Source organism: Mustela nivalis, assembly GCF_964662115.1.
Source record: "Mustela nivalis genome assembly, chromosome: 3".
In the NCBI taxonomy this organism is placed as follows: domain Eukaryota; kingdom Metazoa; phylum Chordata; class Mammalia; order Carnivora; family Mustelidae; genus Mustela; species Mustela nivalis.
Window position 1 is genome coordinate 109,216,217 of NC_139022.1, and position 17,176 is coordinate 109,233,392.

The 17,176-nt window shown below is 37.3% G+C and overlaps 1 protein-coding gene across 12 annotated transcripts in view; it reads left to right on the plus strand.

Annotated features, from left to right (window-relative positions):
• CDKL3 (cyclin dependent kinase like 3) overlaps nt 1–17,176 on the plus strand; it is a gene marked incomplete at both ends in the record, with an annotated part of 111,221 nt that overhangs the window by 69,141 nt on the left and 24,904 nt on the right. For 2 of the 12 annotated variants that reach the window (XR_014310316.1, XM_082725708.1), the window contains one exon: nt 6,790–7,016. The exons of 9 other annotated variants lie outside the window; for them this stretch is intronic. Coding sequence is in view for 1 of the 3 variants with exons in the window: in XM_082725708.1 (XP_082581834.1) it covers nt 6,790–6,864 (75 nt within the window). Of the gene's footprint in view, nt 1–6,789; nt 7,017–11,819; nt 11,933–17,176 lie in introns of those variants that run through there. One more of the 12 variants, XR_014310318.1, reaches the window with a different exon arrangement.

Genomic DNA, 17,176 nt, shown 5'->3' on the forward strand with positions numbered 1-17,176 from the left:
TTATAAAGCATTTTTAAAAAACAAATTGTTGAAATAATGAGTTACTTACATCAACTGAAAATGTTTCATGGTGGCTAGAACATGATGACATTAAGATGGAGCTTGGAGGGGCTGGCTCAGTGGATTAAAGCCTCTGCCTTCAGCTCAGGTCATGATCCCAGGGTCCTGGGATCGAGCCCTGCATCGGGCTCTCTACAGAGAGCCTGCTTCCCCCCTCTCTCGGCCTGTCTCTCTCTGCCTACTTGTTATCTCTGTCAAATAAATAAATAAAATCTTAAAAAAAAAAATGGAGCTTGGAGAATCTTCTTTTTCTTTAAGTTTTTTTTTTTTTAAGGTTTTATTTATTTATTTGACAGAGAGAGAAGGAGCACAAGTGGGCAAAGCGGCAGGCAGAGGAAGAGGGAGAAACAGGCTCCCCACTGAACAAGGAGCCCGATGCGGGTCTTGATCGTAGGACCCTAGGATCAGGACTTGAGCCAAAGGCAGATGTTTAACTGACTGAGCCATCCAAGCACCCCAGAGCTTGGAGAATCTTTGAAAGATGATATAGTCCTGATTTCTGTGTTTAAGTTATTTCTATTCCATTCCTATTGCGCTTTTATCGACTCTCACAGAGGAGTTGGATTTCCAAGGCCTGAGTAACAGTAGTTTATAAAGTAGTTTCAGTGCTCACTAAGGCCCCAAATGTGGTAGACTGCTGATGCAGAGTTGACATTTTCATCAAACTCATGGTTGAGAAAGTCATACTTTTTAAGTGCATAGTTCTGTAAATAGGAAAATCTGAAGCAAATACATAGGGTTGCCAAGAAGAGGACAATTTAGCTTAATACAGAATTGCACAGCTGTCCAAAGTATAAATTGAAGGACCCTAAATGGAAATTGGCCTATGTTAGTGAAACTACCAGCAGAATTGCATAGGAAAATGGTCAAGAAATTTTAGGTGATGTATGAAACATAAATCACAAGATAATACAAAACAACAAGAAAGCATTCTTTTCATTTTAATAAAAAGCAAAAATATAGAAACAAATAAAATATCCTACTATCCCACTAGTCTCCTAATTGCCTACATTTTCCCCGTACAATGTTAGGAAAAGATGGTAACTGGTGGGTCTCTAAAAGCAGAGAATTATAATGATTTCTCTTCTTTTCTAAAAAAAGTAATCCTGAAGTCAGATAATGAGAAGTATGTACTTAAAATGGGTGAGATGAAAGCCAAACTAAAAGAGAACAGAACAAAACTAGTTGTAGCTGTGGCGTATTCAGTCTTGCCTAATATATTGTCATTCATCCTAAGATTGCTGAGAAATAGTTGCTATAGATTAGCTATGAGTGATTATTACGGAGACCTCCCAGAAGGCATACAAATGTAGTACCCTTCTTTAAAATGTCATTGGGTGCCTAGATGGCTTAGTTAGTTGTGTCTGACTCTTGGTTTTGGTTCAAATCATGACCTCATGGGTCATGAGATTGAGCCCCATGTTGGTCTCCACACTTAGCTGGGAGTCTGCTTGAAAATTCTCCCCTTCTCCCTCTGCCTCCCCTACCATCTCTACTCACTCACTCTCTCTCAAATAAATAAATAAATCTTGAAAAAAAAAAGAAATGTTATTGGGAAAAAGAAAGAGAATAGATTTATTTTCTTTAATTTTGAAATCTGAAGACCTAAGAAAAATCACCAGACGGTTGATTTATAGCTATCTGGAGGGATGGTGGACAATAATCATCATGAATTTTTTTTATCTGGTTAGTTTCTCCTAATAATAGCTTAGTGGGCCCTGTAAACAAAGGGAAAGCAAGAGATATAATGGCTTTGTAGTTTAAATAATAAAAAAGCATTTGGACTCAGTTTTTAGACCTTCTCTTTTCTGTCTGTACTCCTGGGTGAACTCATCAGATTCATGGTCTTAAATACTGTTTACTTACTGAGTATTCTCAGTTCTCTCTCTCCAGCCTGGATTTGACCCCTAAACTCTATACTCACATTTCCAATTGCCCATTCAACTGCTCCACTAAGACATATAATAGGTATCTCTAACTTCACATGTCCAGAATTAAGGTCCTGATCTCTTACTTACTCCCTCCTAGCTCCTCCATATTTCCCACATCTTAGTTAAGGGTAACTCCATTCTTCCATTGGCTCAGGGGAAATATCTTAGAGTAATCCTTGACTTCTCTTTTTCTCTTATACCCTACACAGCTATACCTTGAAAGAATTTCCAGAATTTGAGTACTTTTTATTCCTCAACTCCTATGCACATTTCTTGCCCATTGTACAGGACAACCTCCTTACTGGCTTTTACTCATATCTAAAGCCATCTCTACTTAAAATTATAACTTTTACCATTCCTATTATCTTTTTAAACTTTTTCATATAGCATTTCTCTACCTGACAAGTTACATAACTTTACTTAATTTGTTTATTAATGGTCTCCGTCCACTAAAATATTCCAGGCACCTTTCTAGACATGGGAAATACAGCAATGAACAAAACACTAGATCTATGTTCCATGAGTTCCTGATTTCTTTACTTAAGTGTATGGCATTGAAAGAATAAATGACCCTGTGAAATGTATACCTCAAAGCAATAAATAAAAGGAATTTTGCCTTAGATTGACTTTCATACTGATTTTAGGTTAAGGTTCTTTCTCTTCACAAGTAGCTTTCATTTAATGGATAGCATTGCATAGATTGCAGGTGTACAGTGGTTATGTAGTCTATTTGCCCCTAGTCCAAGAGTAAAAACAATTCTTAAGTTTTCTTTGAAATCAGATAGTCCTAACCTCCTCCAGAGGGAGCTCAGGGTCCAGCATTTTCAGTATCTGGCACTAGTCTCAGTCCTGGTTTAACAAAGGACAAGGCATTCTGTCCTCTGTTCGACTGAACTTCAGTGTGTGAAGATGAGGTACTAATAAAGCAATGTTTTTTGCTCTAGAAGAGGGATGCAATAGAAATGCATGCTAGGAATTAGACTGTTTTCACATGAATGATTCTAAAATCTATGGACATTTCAAACCAAGCAGTAGATTATTTATATACATTTCAGGCAGCATCTCTTGGGCTTCTCTGACTAATTGCTTTGTGGCTACTAATTATTACAGTGAACAGTATTATTAAAATCTTTAAAGCATATTGGGGCACCTGGGTGGCTCAGTTGATTAAGCATCTGCCTTTGGCTCAGTTCTTGATCTCAGGGTCCTGGGATGGAGCTCTGTGTCAGGGTTCATCATGGGCATTGAGCCTGCTTAAGATGCTCTCCCACTCCTTCTGTCCCTCCACCCTCCCACACATGTGCACTCTCTCTCAAAAAAAAAAAAATTAAAAAATAATTTAGCTGTTCATAGGACCTTTGGAGTTTCCAAAGGATGCAGAGTTATGCTCTGTAATTTTAGTTCTGTTGTCCAAGTTCTCTGAACTTATCCTGACTTCATTCCCTTTGAAAACACATTTGGTGTAGAGATGCTCTCTATTCTTGTTGCACACTGCCTGTGAACATTCTAAGGGTATTTGTGCCTTGGTCTCCCATTTGTTTAGATAAGTTGGCTGTAGAGAAAAATACATCAATTATCTTATGCTCTTCGAGTATAAAATGTTTCATTAAATATAAGAGTAAGCATGGCTTTACAGTGGCTTTAGAGCTTTACACTTTATCTTAGCCAAAAGGCAGAGAGCGTTGGCATTTAGAGCTCTAGGAGAATTGTATAATATAGCTCCTTTTGTAGTTAGGAAAAAAAATAATCTCTGCAGATTCATTTTCACTTTCTAGAGTTGTGCTATGTTAAATGTGAGATACTTGTATTGTAGTTCTGTTCCATCCTAGGAAAACCCAGTGTAGATCAGCAGATCGCAACTTTCATCTTTTGAGGCTACATTGGACTTTCTCAAAGTCTTTTTACCTTAGTGGAGCAGGTAAGGTGATGTTACAAACATGGCTATGTTAAGGTGTTGAGAGGATGAGTTAGTGGCTAATAGAGGGAGATCCAGGTATGATGGAGCCTGAAGCTTTCACATTTCAGAGCCCCTTTTGGAGAGAAAGAATAAGAAATTGTCATTCAAAAATTGCTAGGGTATTCTTTTTTTTTTTTTTAAGATTTTATCTATTTATTCGAGAGAGAGAGAAAAAGGGAGCATGAGCAGGGAAGCCGGTAGGGGCAGAGGGGGAGGGAGAAGCCCTCCCCTCCACTGAGCATGGAGCTGATGTGGGGCTCTAACCCAGAAGCTGGGAATCATGAGCTGAGCTGAAGGCAGACACAGCTGACTGAACCACCCAGGTACCCTGAGACTAGAATTTGGGGCATTTTATTTTCTTAAAATGATCCATTACATATTGAGTCTGGCTTCTGTTTTTTACCACATAATAAAACCTTGCTTTTGATGGGCACCAATTATTTCCTAATCATCAAATTCAGTGGCTTTCCTTAAGTCTTTATTTTCCCTGATTTTCTGTCACATTTGATACCATGAATCATCTTTTCTTTCTTGAAACACTCTCATCTTTTCTTTGTCACATCATTGTTTTCCTCTCACCTGTGAACACTCTTCTGCTCTACTAATAATTTATCTTCCTACCTTCTTCTCTGTCACCATTCCCTGAAGTTCATTTCTTAGGCCTTCCACTCTTCCCTTTTTCCTTTGGGAAAATATGCTGCTCTTCTATCTTGACCCTATCTAAATTGGATTAATTTCCCCCAAACTAGCTTTCCTTTCTCTCCTGGGTTTACTTGTTTCTAAAAATGGTAGCATGGTCTACCTGGTTGAAAGTTGGCATCAGCTTGATTTTTTTTTTTTGTTTTTTGTTTTTTTGTTCATTTTCCATGTATCTGATAGCCACTAGGGCATCAGATCTACTTGATTCATTCTTTCTAACTAAATTGTATTAACTTTTCATTCTTAACATAACGAGCCTCTCATATGATTGGGATTCTATTTTTCCTCTAGACTCCCATTTTTTATTGCTTATACTATACATAGTATGTCTAAACAAATAATATGTTTCACATCCTGCTTTGTGATGCTAGTTACCCCTTAAATTATATCTTTGTAATTTTATCACTCAGCCCCAAGTACTTTTATATAATTAAATACCTTAATATGTAAATTCAAAACAACCTTGGTAGTGTAGAGACTTGCTGAAGAATCAATGAATGATATTAAAAATGATCAGTAAGAATCTGAGGCATGGTTGTCTCTGAGCAAGCTTGTAAGAAGAAATATTGGGAGGGAAGTTAGTGGTGTCATGCTGCAGTTCCTCCTTAAAACTTCAGAGCACTCACAACTGTTTGCCTTTAGGAAGGTATAGTTGAATATTTTCTGAAGTTTCAGACTTCTTAGATCAAAAGCAAAGCTACTTTTTCATTCCTGGCAGTATGCCTACCAAGTTCCCGACAACATGTATGCTGGATATCCTAAAAAATTCCAATTATAATACATCTCATCAAAGGCCAAAAGGTATTGGTGGTTTAGAGAATGTTTTAGCAGGTCACTCAGGTGAAATCAGATAAAGTCTAGTCCTAGGCAAGGTGGGAGTTGTATTGGAAACTGCACATAAAGCTGAGTCCTTAAAAAGGGATACACTTAGTAAAGGGTGAATTAGACTAAATCTGTTCCTTAAAGACAAATTGTAGAGAAGTTTGTCTGTCTTGTCCTTGGTTCTGGATGGTGAACAAACAAAGAAACAAACAAAACAGCTTTTCCTTGAGAATCCATACCCATCCTTCACACAGTTTTGATGTCAGAATTCACACTACATGTGTTACCCTAGAAACCCGAGATTAGAATGTAGCCTAAAGTACTAATGTGTGGTGATCAAACCAGGTGGCTGGCAGAACCAAACACAAATCCTCTCTGGAGGAGTGTATTTTAAACTAGGATCTTAAAGAATTTTCACAGATAAATTTCCTGTGAATGTAAGTTCATTATTAAAAATAAAAAAGAAACACAAAGAAATAAGCTAACATGAATGGGAGTTCACAGAAACAGTAAACAGAATCTACAAAAACTTTATAAATTAAACTTGTCAGATACTTAACTGACAAAGGTTTATTTAATATATGTAAAGAGATAAAGAGACTATTAAATGTAGGATTGAAAATCAAGAGACTATCACAAATAACCAGGCAGGTTTAGAAAAAGAACAAGGTGAAACATCTAGAAATAAAAATATAGTCATTAAAATTAGAATCCTGGTGGATAGTCCCATAGTAAGTTAGACAGAACTGAAGAGAGAATTAGTGAACTGAGAAATAGATCTAAAGAAATTACTCAGATTATAGCCTAGGGAAATAAGAAGTGGAAAGATAAAGGGGAAGTTAAGGGACATGGATGAAATGTGTGAAAGTCTAATATGCAACTATTAGAATTCTGAAAGGAAGACATACAATGAGAGAAGGCAATATTTAAAGAAATGGTAGCTAATACTTTCCCAGAATTGATAAAAAAAAATTCTCAGATTCAAGAATCCCACTGAATCCTAAGAATAATGAAAATGTAACCTACTCTTGGACACACTGTCCTGAAAGCACACAACACCAATTAGTGAAAAAAAAGTTGAGAGCAGTCAGAGAAAAAGAGCACTATAAATGAATGACAAGTAGAATGGTAACTGAGTTCTCAACAGCATAATGGAAATCCAAAGATGGTTGCAATATCTTCCAAGGACCAAGAGAAAATAGCTGTAACCCCAGAATACTAAGGCAGATTAACCATCATCTCCCAATATATGTCCTTTGCTTTTTCTTTTGTAGTAAAATTCATGATTTTTTAAAAAGGTTTTACTTATTTATTTGACAGGGAGAGAGAGAGAGATCACAAGCAGACAGAGAGGCAGGCGGAGAGAGAGAAGAGAGGAAGCAGGCTCCCCGCTGAGCAGAGAGCCTGACACAGGACCCTATCCCAGGACCCTGAGACTGTGACCCAAGCCTAAGGCAGAGGCTCAGCCCACTGAGCCACCCAGGCACCCCAAAACTCATGATTTTTAACTGAACCATGAATACCTGGAATAAAAACTACTTTTCCTAGCCTTCCTTACTGTTAGCCTTATCAGAGAAGTAGTGAAGGTAGTAATTTATATTAAAGCTTAACAAGTCAAAAGGTTTGCTTTATTGTCTGCAATTGCTAAGATAATGGGAAAAAATATGAAACAACTATGTTGCTATGATCACACAGGCTTTCTACAGGTTCTGGATCACAACACAGGGAGGTAGTGATCCAAAGAGAGCCTGTCAGTTTTGCTGAGTTGGCGAGGTAGGGATGGATATAAGCTCAGGAAGGCCAACATGGCTATAGTCTGCAAGGCAGCATACTAGTGAAGAAAAAGCTATGTAGAGAAGGAACTTAGAAATCTGCATTGGTTCCCTTCCCATCTTTGTCTGAATACTAATCTGTGAATGTGTGACAGCCATGAAAATGCATCTCTCAGAAATCCAACTGCAGAGAGTGTGATTGACTTTACCAAAAGAACTATAAGAATTAGCTAGCTACCAGTAGGAACTGGGGAAATACCCCTAGGATTAGATTTTTAGGATATTTGATCAAGGGGAGGAGAATATAAATCTAGACAAGGAAGAATACGTTGATTTGGGAGTACAATCTCAGAACATGGGATTTAGCATCCTAGCAAGAATGTTAGCAAATGTAGCAAAATCAGGCTCTTAGAAGCCTGAAAAAAATCTATGGCCAACAGTCAGGGAAATAGAAATCCTGGATTTGCCTTACAGATGGAATAAAGAGGCTAAGTGAAGTGGGTATACTAGAACAAATTATGTAAGATCAGAAGACCACACAGAGAATGATGCTCCATGGGAGGACGCAGGGGGCACATTTTTCAGTAGGTCCCAGTGAAAGGAGGTGGGAGACCTGTATACTGAAAACTGTAGCAATAGAGACTAATGTTAAGCTCCAGACATTGTTATTTTCTGACAAGACCAACTGGCTACTTCACCAAGTCAAGTATGTCAGAATTTTTCTATTCTTGAAGGAGTAGGGTTTCATTTTCACGAGAGGGATACCTATTCTGATTTTGGCTATACTTCCCTACCTGAAGATTCTCAGTAGCCTGGGGCCTTCAGAATACCTGATCCACAAGCATGTAAATACACACAGTGTAGCATCCAGCTGCTTCACATTGAAGGAGATGTGGCAGTGGTCCTGTGACCATGGGAGTTGCTAGTAGTATCCCACCTATGGTACCATCTCAAAGCAACCAGTCTCACAGAACACTGGACCAGTCTTTATAAGGTACAACTCAAGTGGCAGTTCAGAGGCAATCTCATAAAAGAATGATGTGCCACTCCTCGGGAGGTAGAATATATGTAAATCAGAGACATTTATAGAGTTCTATATCCCAATAGAAATAATAGGCTGCTGTATTTCCCTGGATCTGGGAAACAAGGCGTCGAAGAAGGAGAGGTTCCCATCACTTCCAATGACCTACTTTGGAAGTTTTTACTTGGGAGTTTTTACTCTCATCCTTACACAATTGGGCTTTGGTGGAATTGGGAATTCCTGGTCTTCAAAAGAGGCCTGTTCTTGTAGAGGCCACAGCAAGAGTGCTACTGAACTAAGTTATAGCTGCTGCTGTGGAATTTTGGGTTCTTTGTGCCTAGGGTCTAATGGTCAAAAAGAAGAATCACCATGTTGGTAATTGGTCTTAATCAGCAGGGGGAGATAGAACTGCTGTTTTGTGAAGAGGTCAGGGATATATGTTAAACCCAGCTATTCATTTGAGCACCTCCTGGTACTTCCTTACATTTTGTAACCAGGAATGGACACATGCAGCCACTTCTGACTGAGAAGGGTCTGATTACCAAGGTTTCAGACTATCCAGGAATGTAGGTTTGGGTCACACTACCATGTAAGCCACCAAGACCTGCCAAAATGATAGATACAGGTGAGGAGAATTCAGAAAGAATCATGGAAGAGAAGGAGTACAGTTGCAGTCTTGAGATTCATTACAGTTATGAGGGCTTTAATTTGTCTCATTTTTCTCCAACTTCTGAGTTTCCTCTCAGGAATAAAGGATAATAGGAATCATGGAGGAGTCTTTCTCTAAATTGTGAGGTGAAGTATATCTATGTGCTGCAATGAGTGAATCTCTGGTGGCCACAAAAATGTACCTCTTGGATCTCTGACTGTGGAGAGCATAATTGACTAGTGGCTCCAGTTGTTGCACTGTGAAGTTTGGCACCACATATACAAGAAAGCCACACTTCCCATGTGTTAATCCCGCTAATGACTGAGTTCATCAAGGATAATGGCAGGCCTGTTCCTGAGATATGCAGGACTGCTTTGATGGGGAACTTTGGTGTGAAGATTCTCCATCAGGTTCCCAAACTTCCTTAGAACTGTGGTGCAATCTATCTTCCACTCAACCTTACTTTCATTCTTCTCTTTCTGAAGGTCACATGTGCATTGCAGTCTTATGACTGTCTTAGTTATCCCTGGCTCCCTTCCCATTTTTCCCTATAGGCACTTACTTCAATAAATTTCTTACATGTCAAGTCCCTTCTTGGCATCTGCTTCTTGGAATATTTAGACCAACAAGACATGTATAGGGTGAAATTTACATGACCAATCAAAGGCTATCTTCAAAGCTATAAACTGAATAATTCTTAGAGATCACATAGTGCTAGGAAAAGACTCAGGTTTCTGACAGCCATTGTGGAAAGATCTTGCTGGATAGCTGGGGCATTCAGTTGAAATCTCAGAAGGATTATACCTTAGTAGTAGGGTTAAACTAAACTTAGAATAAAGGCCAAGTTAGATCTGCTCTTACAAGTTTAGAAACAATCTCTTTTGGAGCAAGCTGATCTTCAAGTAACTCAATTGCCTGTCAAAACAAACTTAAAACTCTTTAAAGAAAAATTAACAAAAAATCCTAATAATCTTAAAATGGCCATAATGCCTGCATTCAAATTAAAATTACTAGATTTGAAAACAACTCAGAAAAGAATTACCCATAATGAAAATTAAAAATCAGTCAATAGAGATAAAGAAATGATGATTATTAGTAGATAAGAACTTTAGGACAGCTGTTATAAAACACTCAAATATTTAAAAGAAAACATGAAAATAATGAAGAAAGAAATGGAATACCAAAAAAAGATCCAAATGGAACTTCTAGAGCTAAAATATACAATATCTGAAGTAAAGTGAAAATTCACTGAATTGAATCCAAAATTGGATTAGATATTGTAGAAGAAAATATCAGTGTCCTCAAGACATAACAATAGAAACCATCCAAATGGGAGAATTGAGAGAGTTTGAAATATAATGAAACAAAATTGAAATAAAGCCAGAATGACTGCGGGACAATATTAATCATTCTAATGCATATGTTCTCAGAAATAGAGGAGAAGAAAGGGCAGAAAAAATATTTGAAAAAAGAGTGGCTGAGGTTTTTTTTCTTTTTTTTCAAATGTGATAAAAACTATAAATCCTCAGATCCAGATAGGTCAATGAACCCTAACCAGGATAAACACAAAGAAAATTCCAGCAGGGCACATAATAAATTGCTAAAAACCAGGATGTATTAAAACAAAGGGTTACTACTATTGAGGAAGGGTGAAGTCAACAGATCAGGAGGTTGCCAGTGAAAACATTGTCAAATTCATAGATCTCAAGAGAAAGGGATCACTTCATGCCACAGAGGCCCACCTGGGAAGCACCAGCTTTGGTCAGGAGGTAGGGAGAATGAGACGGGAAACCTAGGGAAGAGGCTTTAATTTCGGTTTCTGTGGGAAGGAATATACAGGTCAGGTAAGCAGTTTTAGGGTTGGCTAGTTTGAATAATTTCAGGAGGCTCTGGGATGTAGGGGCTCTCCTTAATTGTCTCATACCTGGACCTGGGGTGATTAAGCCAAGGGAATAGCGGCCTGCCATTTAACAGTCTAATAAACGAGGTAGTTGGGATATTGCATATGAAAAGAGTGCTTACAGGTGAGTTCTTTACAATCTCCAAAAGTTGGCTAGCCTTAGGAGGGGCAGTCCCTCCAGAGTCAGCAAGATGTCAAGATGCCAAAGCAAATACAGAGAATATAAAGATATGATTAATATGCAGGGATATAGAGAAAATGGAAAAGCAGAGGAAAACAACACACAGAATGGCAGACTATATTTGCAAATCACATATGTGATAAGATAGTAGTATCCATGATATATAAAGAACTCTTAAAACTCAGAATTTCAGTAATACAAAGTCAACCCAATTTTTTTAAAAAAGATTTTTATTTATTTATTTGGCAGAGAGAGAGACCACAAGTAGGCAGAGAGGCAGGCAGAGAGAGAGTGGGAAGCAGGCTCCTTGCTGAGGAGCTGAAGGTAGAGGCTTAACCCACTGAGCCACCCAGGCGCCCCGAAGTCAACCCAATTTTTTAAAGGATTTTGTTTATTTATTTATTGGAGAGAGAGTGAGAGGGGCGAGCATGGGGAGGTGCAGATGGAGAGGGAGAAAGAGAATCTCAAGCAGACTCTGCGCTGAGTGCAGATTCCAACTCTGGACTGGATCCCACTACCCTAAGATTATGATTTGAGCCAAAATCAAGATTCAGCTGCTTTATCAAGCCAAGTCAACCTAATTTCTTAGATGGGCAAAGGATCTGCTAAAGACTGAATTGCATTCCCCCACAGAATTCATATGATGAAGTCCTAACACCCACTGTGACTGTATTGGAGATAAGACCTTTAAGGAAATAATTAAGGTTAATAAGATCATAAAGGTATAGCCATGATCTAATAAACTAGTATCCTTCTAAGAAGAGACACCAGAGATCCTTCTTTCTCTCTCTCCTATTTCTTCCAACCCCCATGTGCATGCCCTGAAGAAAGGCCATGTAAGGGCACAGTGAGAAGGTGGTATCTATAAGCCAAGAAGAGAGACTTCACTACAGCCCAGCTATGCTGGCACCCTGATCTTGGAATTCCAGCCTTCAGAACTGTGAGAAAATAAATGTCTGTTGTTTAACCCACATGTCTATGGTATTTCATTATGGTATTCTGAGCTGATTAAGACAGGATCTGGACAGATATTGTTCCAAGGAACATAGAAAATGGCCAATAAGCACTTGAAAATATGTTCAACATCATAAATCATCAGGAATGTGCAAATCAAAACCCCAGGGACATACCACTCCATACCTATTAGGATGACTAGAATCCAAAAGTCAGATAATAGCAAATGCTGGTGAGGATACAGAGAAATCGTAACCCTCATTCTCTGCCAGTGGAAATATAAAATGGTGCAGTTACTTTGGAAGAATAGTCTGGCAGTTCCTCAAATAACTAAACACAGAATTACCTTATGACCTAGCAATTCTATCCCTAGAATTGCTAGAATACCCAAGAAAAATGAAAACATATCTATACACACTAAAATTTGTACACAAAGGTTTATAATAGCATTAACAATAGTCAAAAAGTGGGAACAGCCCAAATGTCCATCAACTGATGAATGGATAAACAAAATGTGGCATTTCCATATGGAATGGAATGGAATATTTTATGGCCATTAAAAGAATAAAATAGCAATGCATGGTACAACATGGGTGAATCTTGAAGATATTTTCTAAGTGAAAGTAGCCAGTCACAAAAGGTCACATATTATATGATTACATTCATATGAAATGTCTGGAACAGAGAAATCTATAGAGACAGAAAAGGTTATTAAAACCTCATATATCTGATTGCCAAATAATTGCCAAAATCAATATGCTACTATTTTGTTTAGGACCTCCACATCTATGTCATGAGTGAGGCTGAACTCTAATTTTCCTTTCTTACAATGTCCTTGTCAGATTTTGGATCAAGTCATGCTGATTTAGTAAAATTAGTTGGAAAGTGTGCTATGTATTGCTATTCAAATATTCACTCCCCTTTTCTCTAAAAAGATTATTCATCCTTGCTTATGTGATTTGTAATGGTGTGATTTGAAGTGGTGCCTGTGAACGAAGTACATTTCCTTTTGACCCACTGAGTAGAGATTGAACAGGTGACTTGCTTTAGCAAATGACATGTAAATCGATAGGCCATACACCATGTCTGAAAGGAGCCATTCTGTCTTTGTGCCAGCTCCCTTGGTCTTTATTTTCTGACATTAGATTATGAGAACAGTAAGTCCCAAATATGGGGTGTCCTTCAGCTTGGATCCTGAACAAAAAAGACACAGGGATGAGAGCCACAGCATACCCACAGCTTGGAGAAGAGCTGCAGCAAATTCACATCTGACATGTAACATGAGAAATAAATTTCCGTTGTTTTGAGTCACTGAGACTTAGGGATCATTTGTTTCCACAGCATAAGACAGAAAAATTTGACTCTACTCTGAAACCTTTTCTGTAAGTTTAGATTTATTTCTTATTAACACGATAAAATTCATCAGTGAAGCTGTCTGGTCCTAGAGTTCTCTTTGTGGGAGTCTCTTCTAGTCTCCTTCCCTCTGACCTCTCTCCCCTCTCTTTTCTTTTAGTCTTCATGGTTTTGTTTTATAATGAAACATTCATACATCTAAACAAATTGATATCCGGGCTGTGAATTAGCTACTTATTTTGTTGTTGTTGTTATTAAAGAAACTTGTCAGTAGATATTTTCAAGATTTATTTTTATTCATTCTATTTATTTATTTTTTTATTCATTTATTTTTATTTATTTATTTCTTATTTACATTATTTATTATTTTATTTATTTATTTGAGGGAGAAAGAGAGAGAGCAAGCATGAGTGGGAAGGGCAGAAGTAGGGGGAGAGTGAATCTCAAGCAGACTTCAAACTGAGTGCAGAGCCCAACACAGGGCTCAATCTCATGACCCAAAGATCACAACCTGAATCAAAACCAAGAGTCTGACACTTAAGAGACTGCACCACCCAGGCATCCTGAGGTGATTATAGATAGATAGATAGATATAGATAGATAGATAGATAGATTTTTTTATAGATAGATAGATAGATAGATAGATAGATTTTTTTTTTTTTTTGAGTAGGCTCTGTGCCCAATATGGGGCTTGAACTAACAACCCCGAGATCAAGAGTCCGCACACTCTACCGAGTGAGCCAGCTAGGTGCTCCTCTTGTCTATAGATATTTTTAAAGTCCATTATGTACTCTTTCTACAAGTTGTTCTAGTATCACACAAACTTATGTCAGACAAAAAAAATATGATCCAAATATAATATATGACTCTTCAGTGGCCATAGCACAATAGCATCACTGTCACTACAGGCCTATTTATTTGTGCACAATTTTTGGAGCATTAGGGGACTGTGAATTATTTCAGGAAGAGGAGGGAGGAGGAAATAGTATAGCCACCTGGCTGAGAGATAGCTGAAATTGTAGAAGACAAACCTGAATGTGTGATTGGCGCAAAGCTGGGGCTTGGTTTGCGCCAGTATGGGGTTTATGGGGCACCTGAGTGGCTCAGTCCATTAAGTGTCTGTCTGCAGCTCAGGTCATGATCTCAAGGTTCTGAGATTGAGCCCCCTGTGGGCTCCCTGCTTCTCCTTCTCCCTCTGCTTGTGCTTCTCTTTTTTATTTTTTCTCTTTCAAATAAATAAAATCTTAAAAAAAAAAAAAAGCGGGGGGTTACATTGCTCTTGAGCTGAGAATGTAGGTTTTTGGTACAGGCTAGAGGTTTTGGTCTTGTGCTATGGTACCAGGAGTTCATCACTCCCCAGCCACTGCTGTCCTTCTTACATTGTCAAAATGTATCAAATGTCCAAATCTGCATCTAGATGGGTTTGTTGTTATCAAATACCTAATAGTAATTATAGATGAGGCTGGATCCAAACTTTTCTTATACTGGCTTGTCGCTCATTCTGTAGCATCACCTGACTTCATTAGAATCCATGGGGCTGGTATGATGTTGACAACAGCAGCAGTGTGTGGAAAAATTTTAAATGATGAACTCATTTTATTTAAGTTAGAGCCTATTAAGATTTTTTTTGTTGCAGCTGCTATTTGTTTTTTTATTTTTCTAGGAATTTGTTTTCTAGTAATTTGTCCATTTCACTTACATTTTTAAATTTGTTGGGATAAAGTTGTTCATAATATTCTCTTATTATCTTACAAAAGTCTGTAATATTTTTAATTAAGTCCCTTTTCATTATTGATAGTGGTAGTTTCTATATTCTCTCATTTTTTTCTTGGTAAGTTTTGACAATCAGTTTCAAAGTCTTCAATGAAGTTGATTCTCTCTCTGTTTGCTTTCTATGTCATTAATATCCAATTTTATCCTTGTTATTTTTTCCTTCTACTTTCATTAGCATAAATTTTGTGTACATTTTCTGACTTAAGTCATTATCAGCCACTGTTCTTTTTATAATAAGCATTTTATATAAGCTATATATTTACCTCTAAACACAGCTTTAACTGTGTCACACAAGTTTCTATATGTACTGTTCATTATTTTTCAGTAAAAGATATTTTCTAATATTTCTTGTGATATCTGCTTTGACCCATGAGTTATTGAAAAATGCAATTCTCAGTTTCCAAACATGTGAGAATCTTTGAAATTGGTACTTAGCTTAATTAGAGTGTGATCAGAGAATACCGTCTGTGTTATTTCAGTCCTTTGACTTGTTTTATGTAACAGTATGTAGTAAATTTTCAAACTTTACTGTGTATTCTGTAGTTGTTGGGTACTGTGCTATACAGGCATCAGGTCAAGAGTGTTAATTGTATTATTCAGGTTTTTAAATCTTTTTTTGATTCTTTGGCCTGTGCCTGTTCTAACAGGTATTGATGGATGTGTTTTAAAATTTCTGACTATGATTATGGAGTTGTCTATTTCCTTTTAATTCTATCCACTTTTTTTCTTTATGTACATTTAAGGCTGTGTTTTAGGTGCATAAAATATAGATTTATTATATTTTCCTGCTGAATTGTACCTTTTTACATTATGAAGTCTCTCTCATCTTTGTTCATTATATAGTATTTCTTATCATAAAGTCTACTTCATCTCTTATCAATACAACTACACTAGCTTTTTCTGTTTAGAGTTTATATGGTACATGTTTAATTTTCTTTGACTTTGAATATTCCTATGAATTTATATTTCATCTAAATGATTCTTTTTTTAAAAAAGATTTTTAAATTATTTATTTATTAGGGAGAAAGAGTAAGTAAGAGAGAGAGAGAGAGAAAGCACCAGCCAGGGGAGGGGCAGAGAAGCAGACTCCCTGCTGAGTAGGGAGCCTGACATGGGACTGATCCCAGGACTCTGGGATCCTGACCTCAGCTGAGGGCAGATGCTTAACTAACTGCGCCACCCGGGCACCCTAAATGGTTCTTTTATAAGCAGCATATGTTTGGGTTTAATTGTTTTTAAGCCAGTCTGACAATTCATGTCTTTTATTTGAAGCATTTTATTTGGGACCATTTATATTTAATGTAGTTACTGATATGTTTGGTTTTAAATTTATCAGCTTACTATTTACTTTCCATTTGTTCTTTTTATTGTTTTTCTTTTTCTCCCCTTTATTTCTTGGGATTTATTGAGTGTTTTGTTATTATTTCCCTTTTATTTGTTTGTTAATTATATATTCTTTTACAGTTCTTTGTAAATTACTGCACACATCTTTGACTTATTAGAGTTTAATTTTATTAAATTAGAACTTTTACTTGCTTTTGGACAATGAAAGGACCTGAAAATATTTTAACTCCTTTTACTTCTCTCCTGACTTATGTGCCATTTTTGTCATGTACTTTAGTTATGTTTATGTTAGTTATGTTAGTTCTGCAATACACTGTTATCGTTTTATTTTTCTATTTTTTATTTTTTTAAAGACACTATTTTAGAGAGAGTGAATGTGACTTGTGGGGAGGGTCACAGGGAGAGGGAGAGAGAAAATCTCAAGCAGACTCTGTGCTGAGCCCAGAGCCCCAAGGGAAGCTCCATTCAGCATCCCTGAGATCATGACCTGAACCGAAATTAAGAGTCAACCAACTGAGCCAGCCAGGTGTCCCTACACTATTATTGTTTTAGACAGTTAATACTTAACATTTTTGTTTCTGTTCTTCTCCCTGAATTTCCAGGCTTACATCTAGGATCATTTTTCTCTGCTTGAAAACTACCCTTTCACACTTTCTTTAGTGCAGACCTGTTGGTGAAAAACCTACACATTTGTTTTTCTGAAAATGTCTTTATCTTCATTTCAGGGCTTTTTGAATTGACTTTAAGTCTTCCCTTGAAT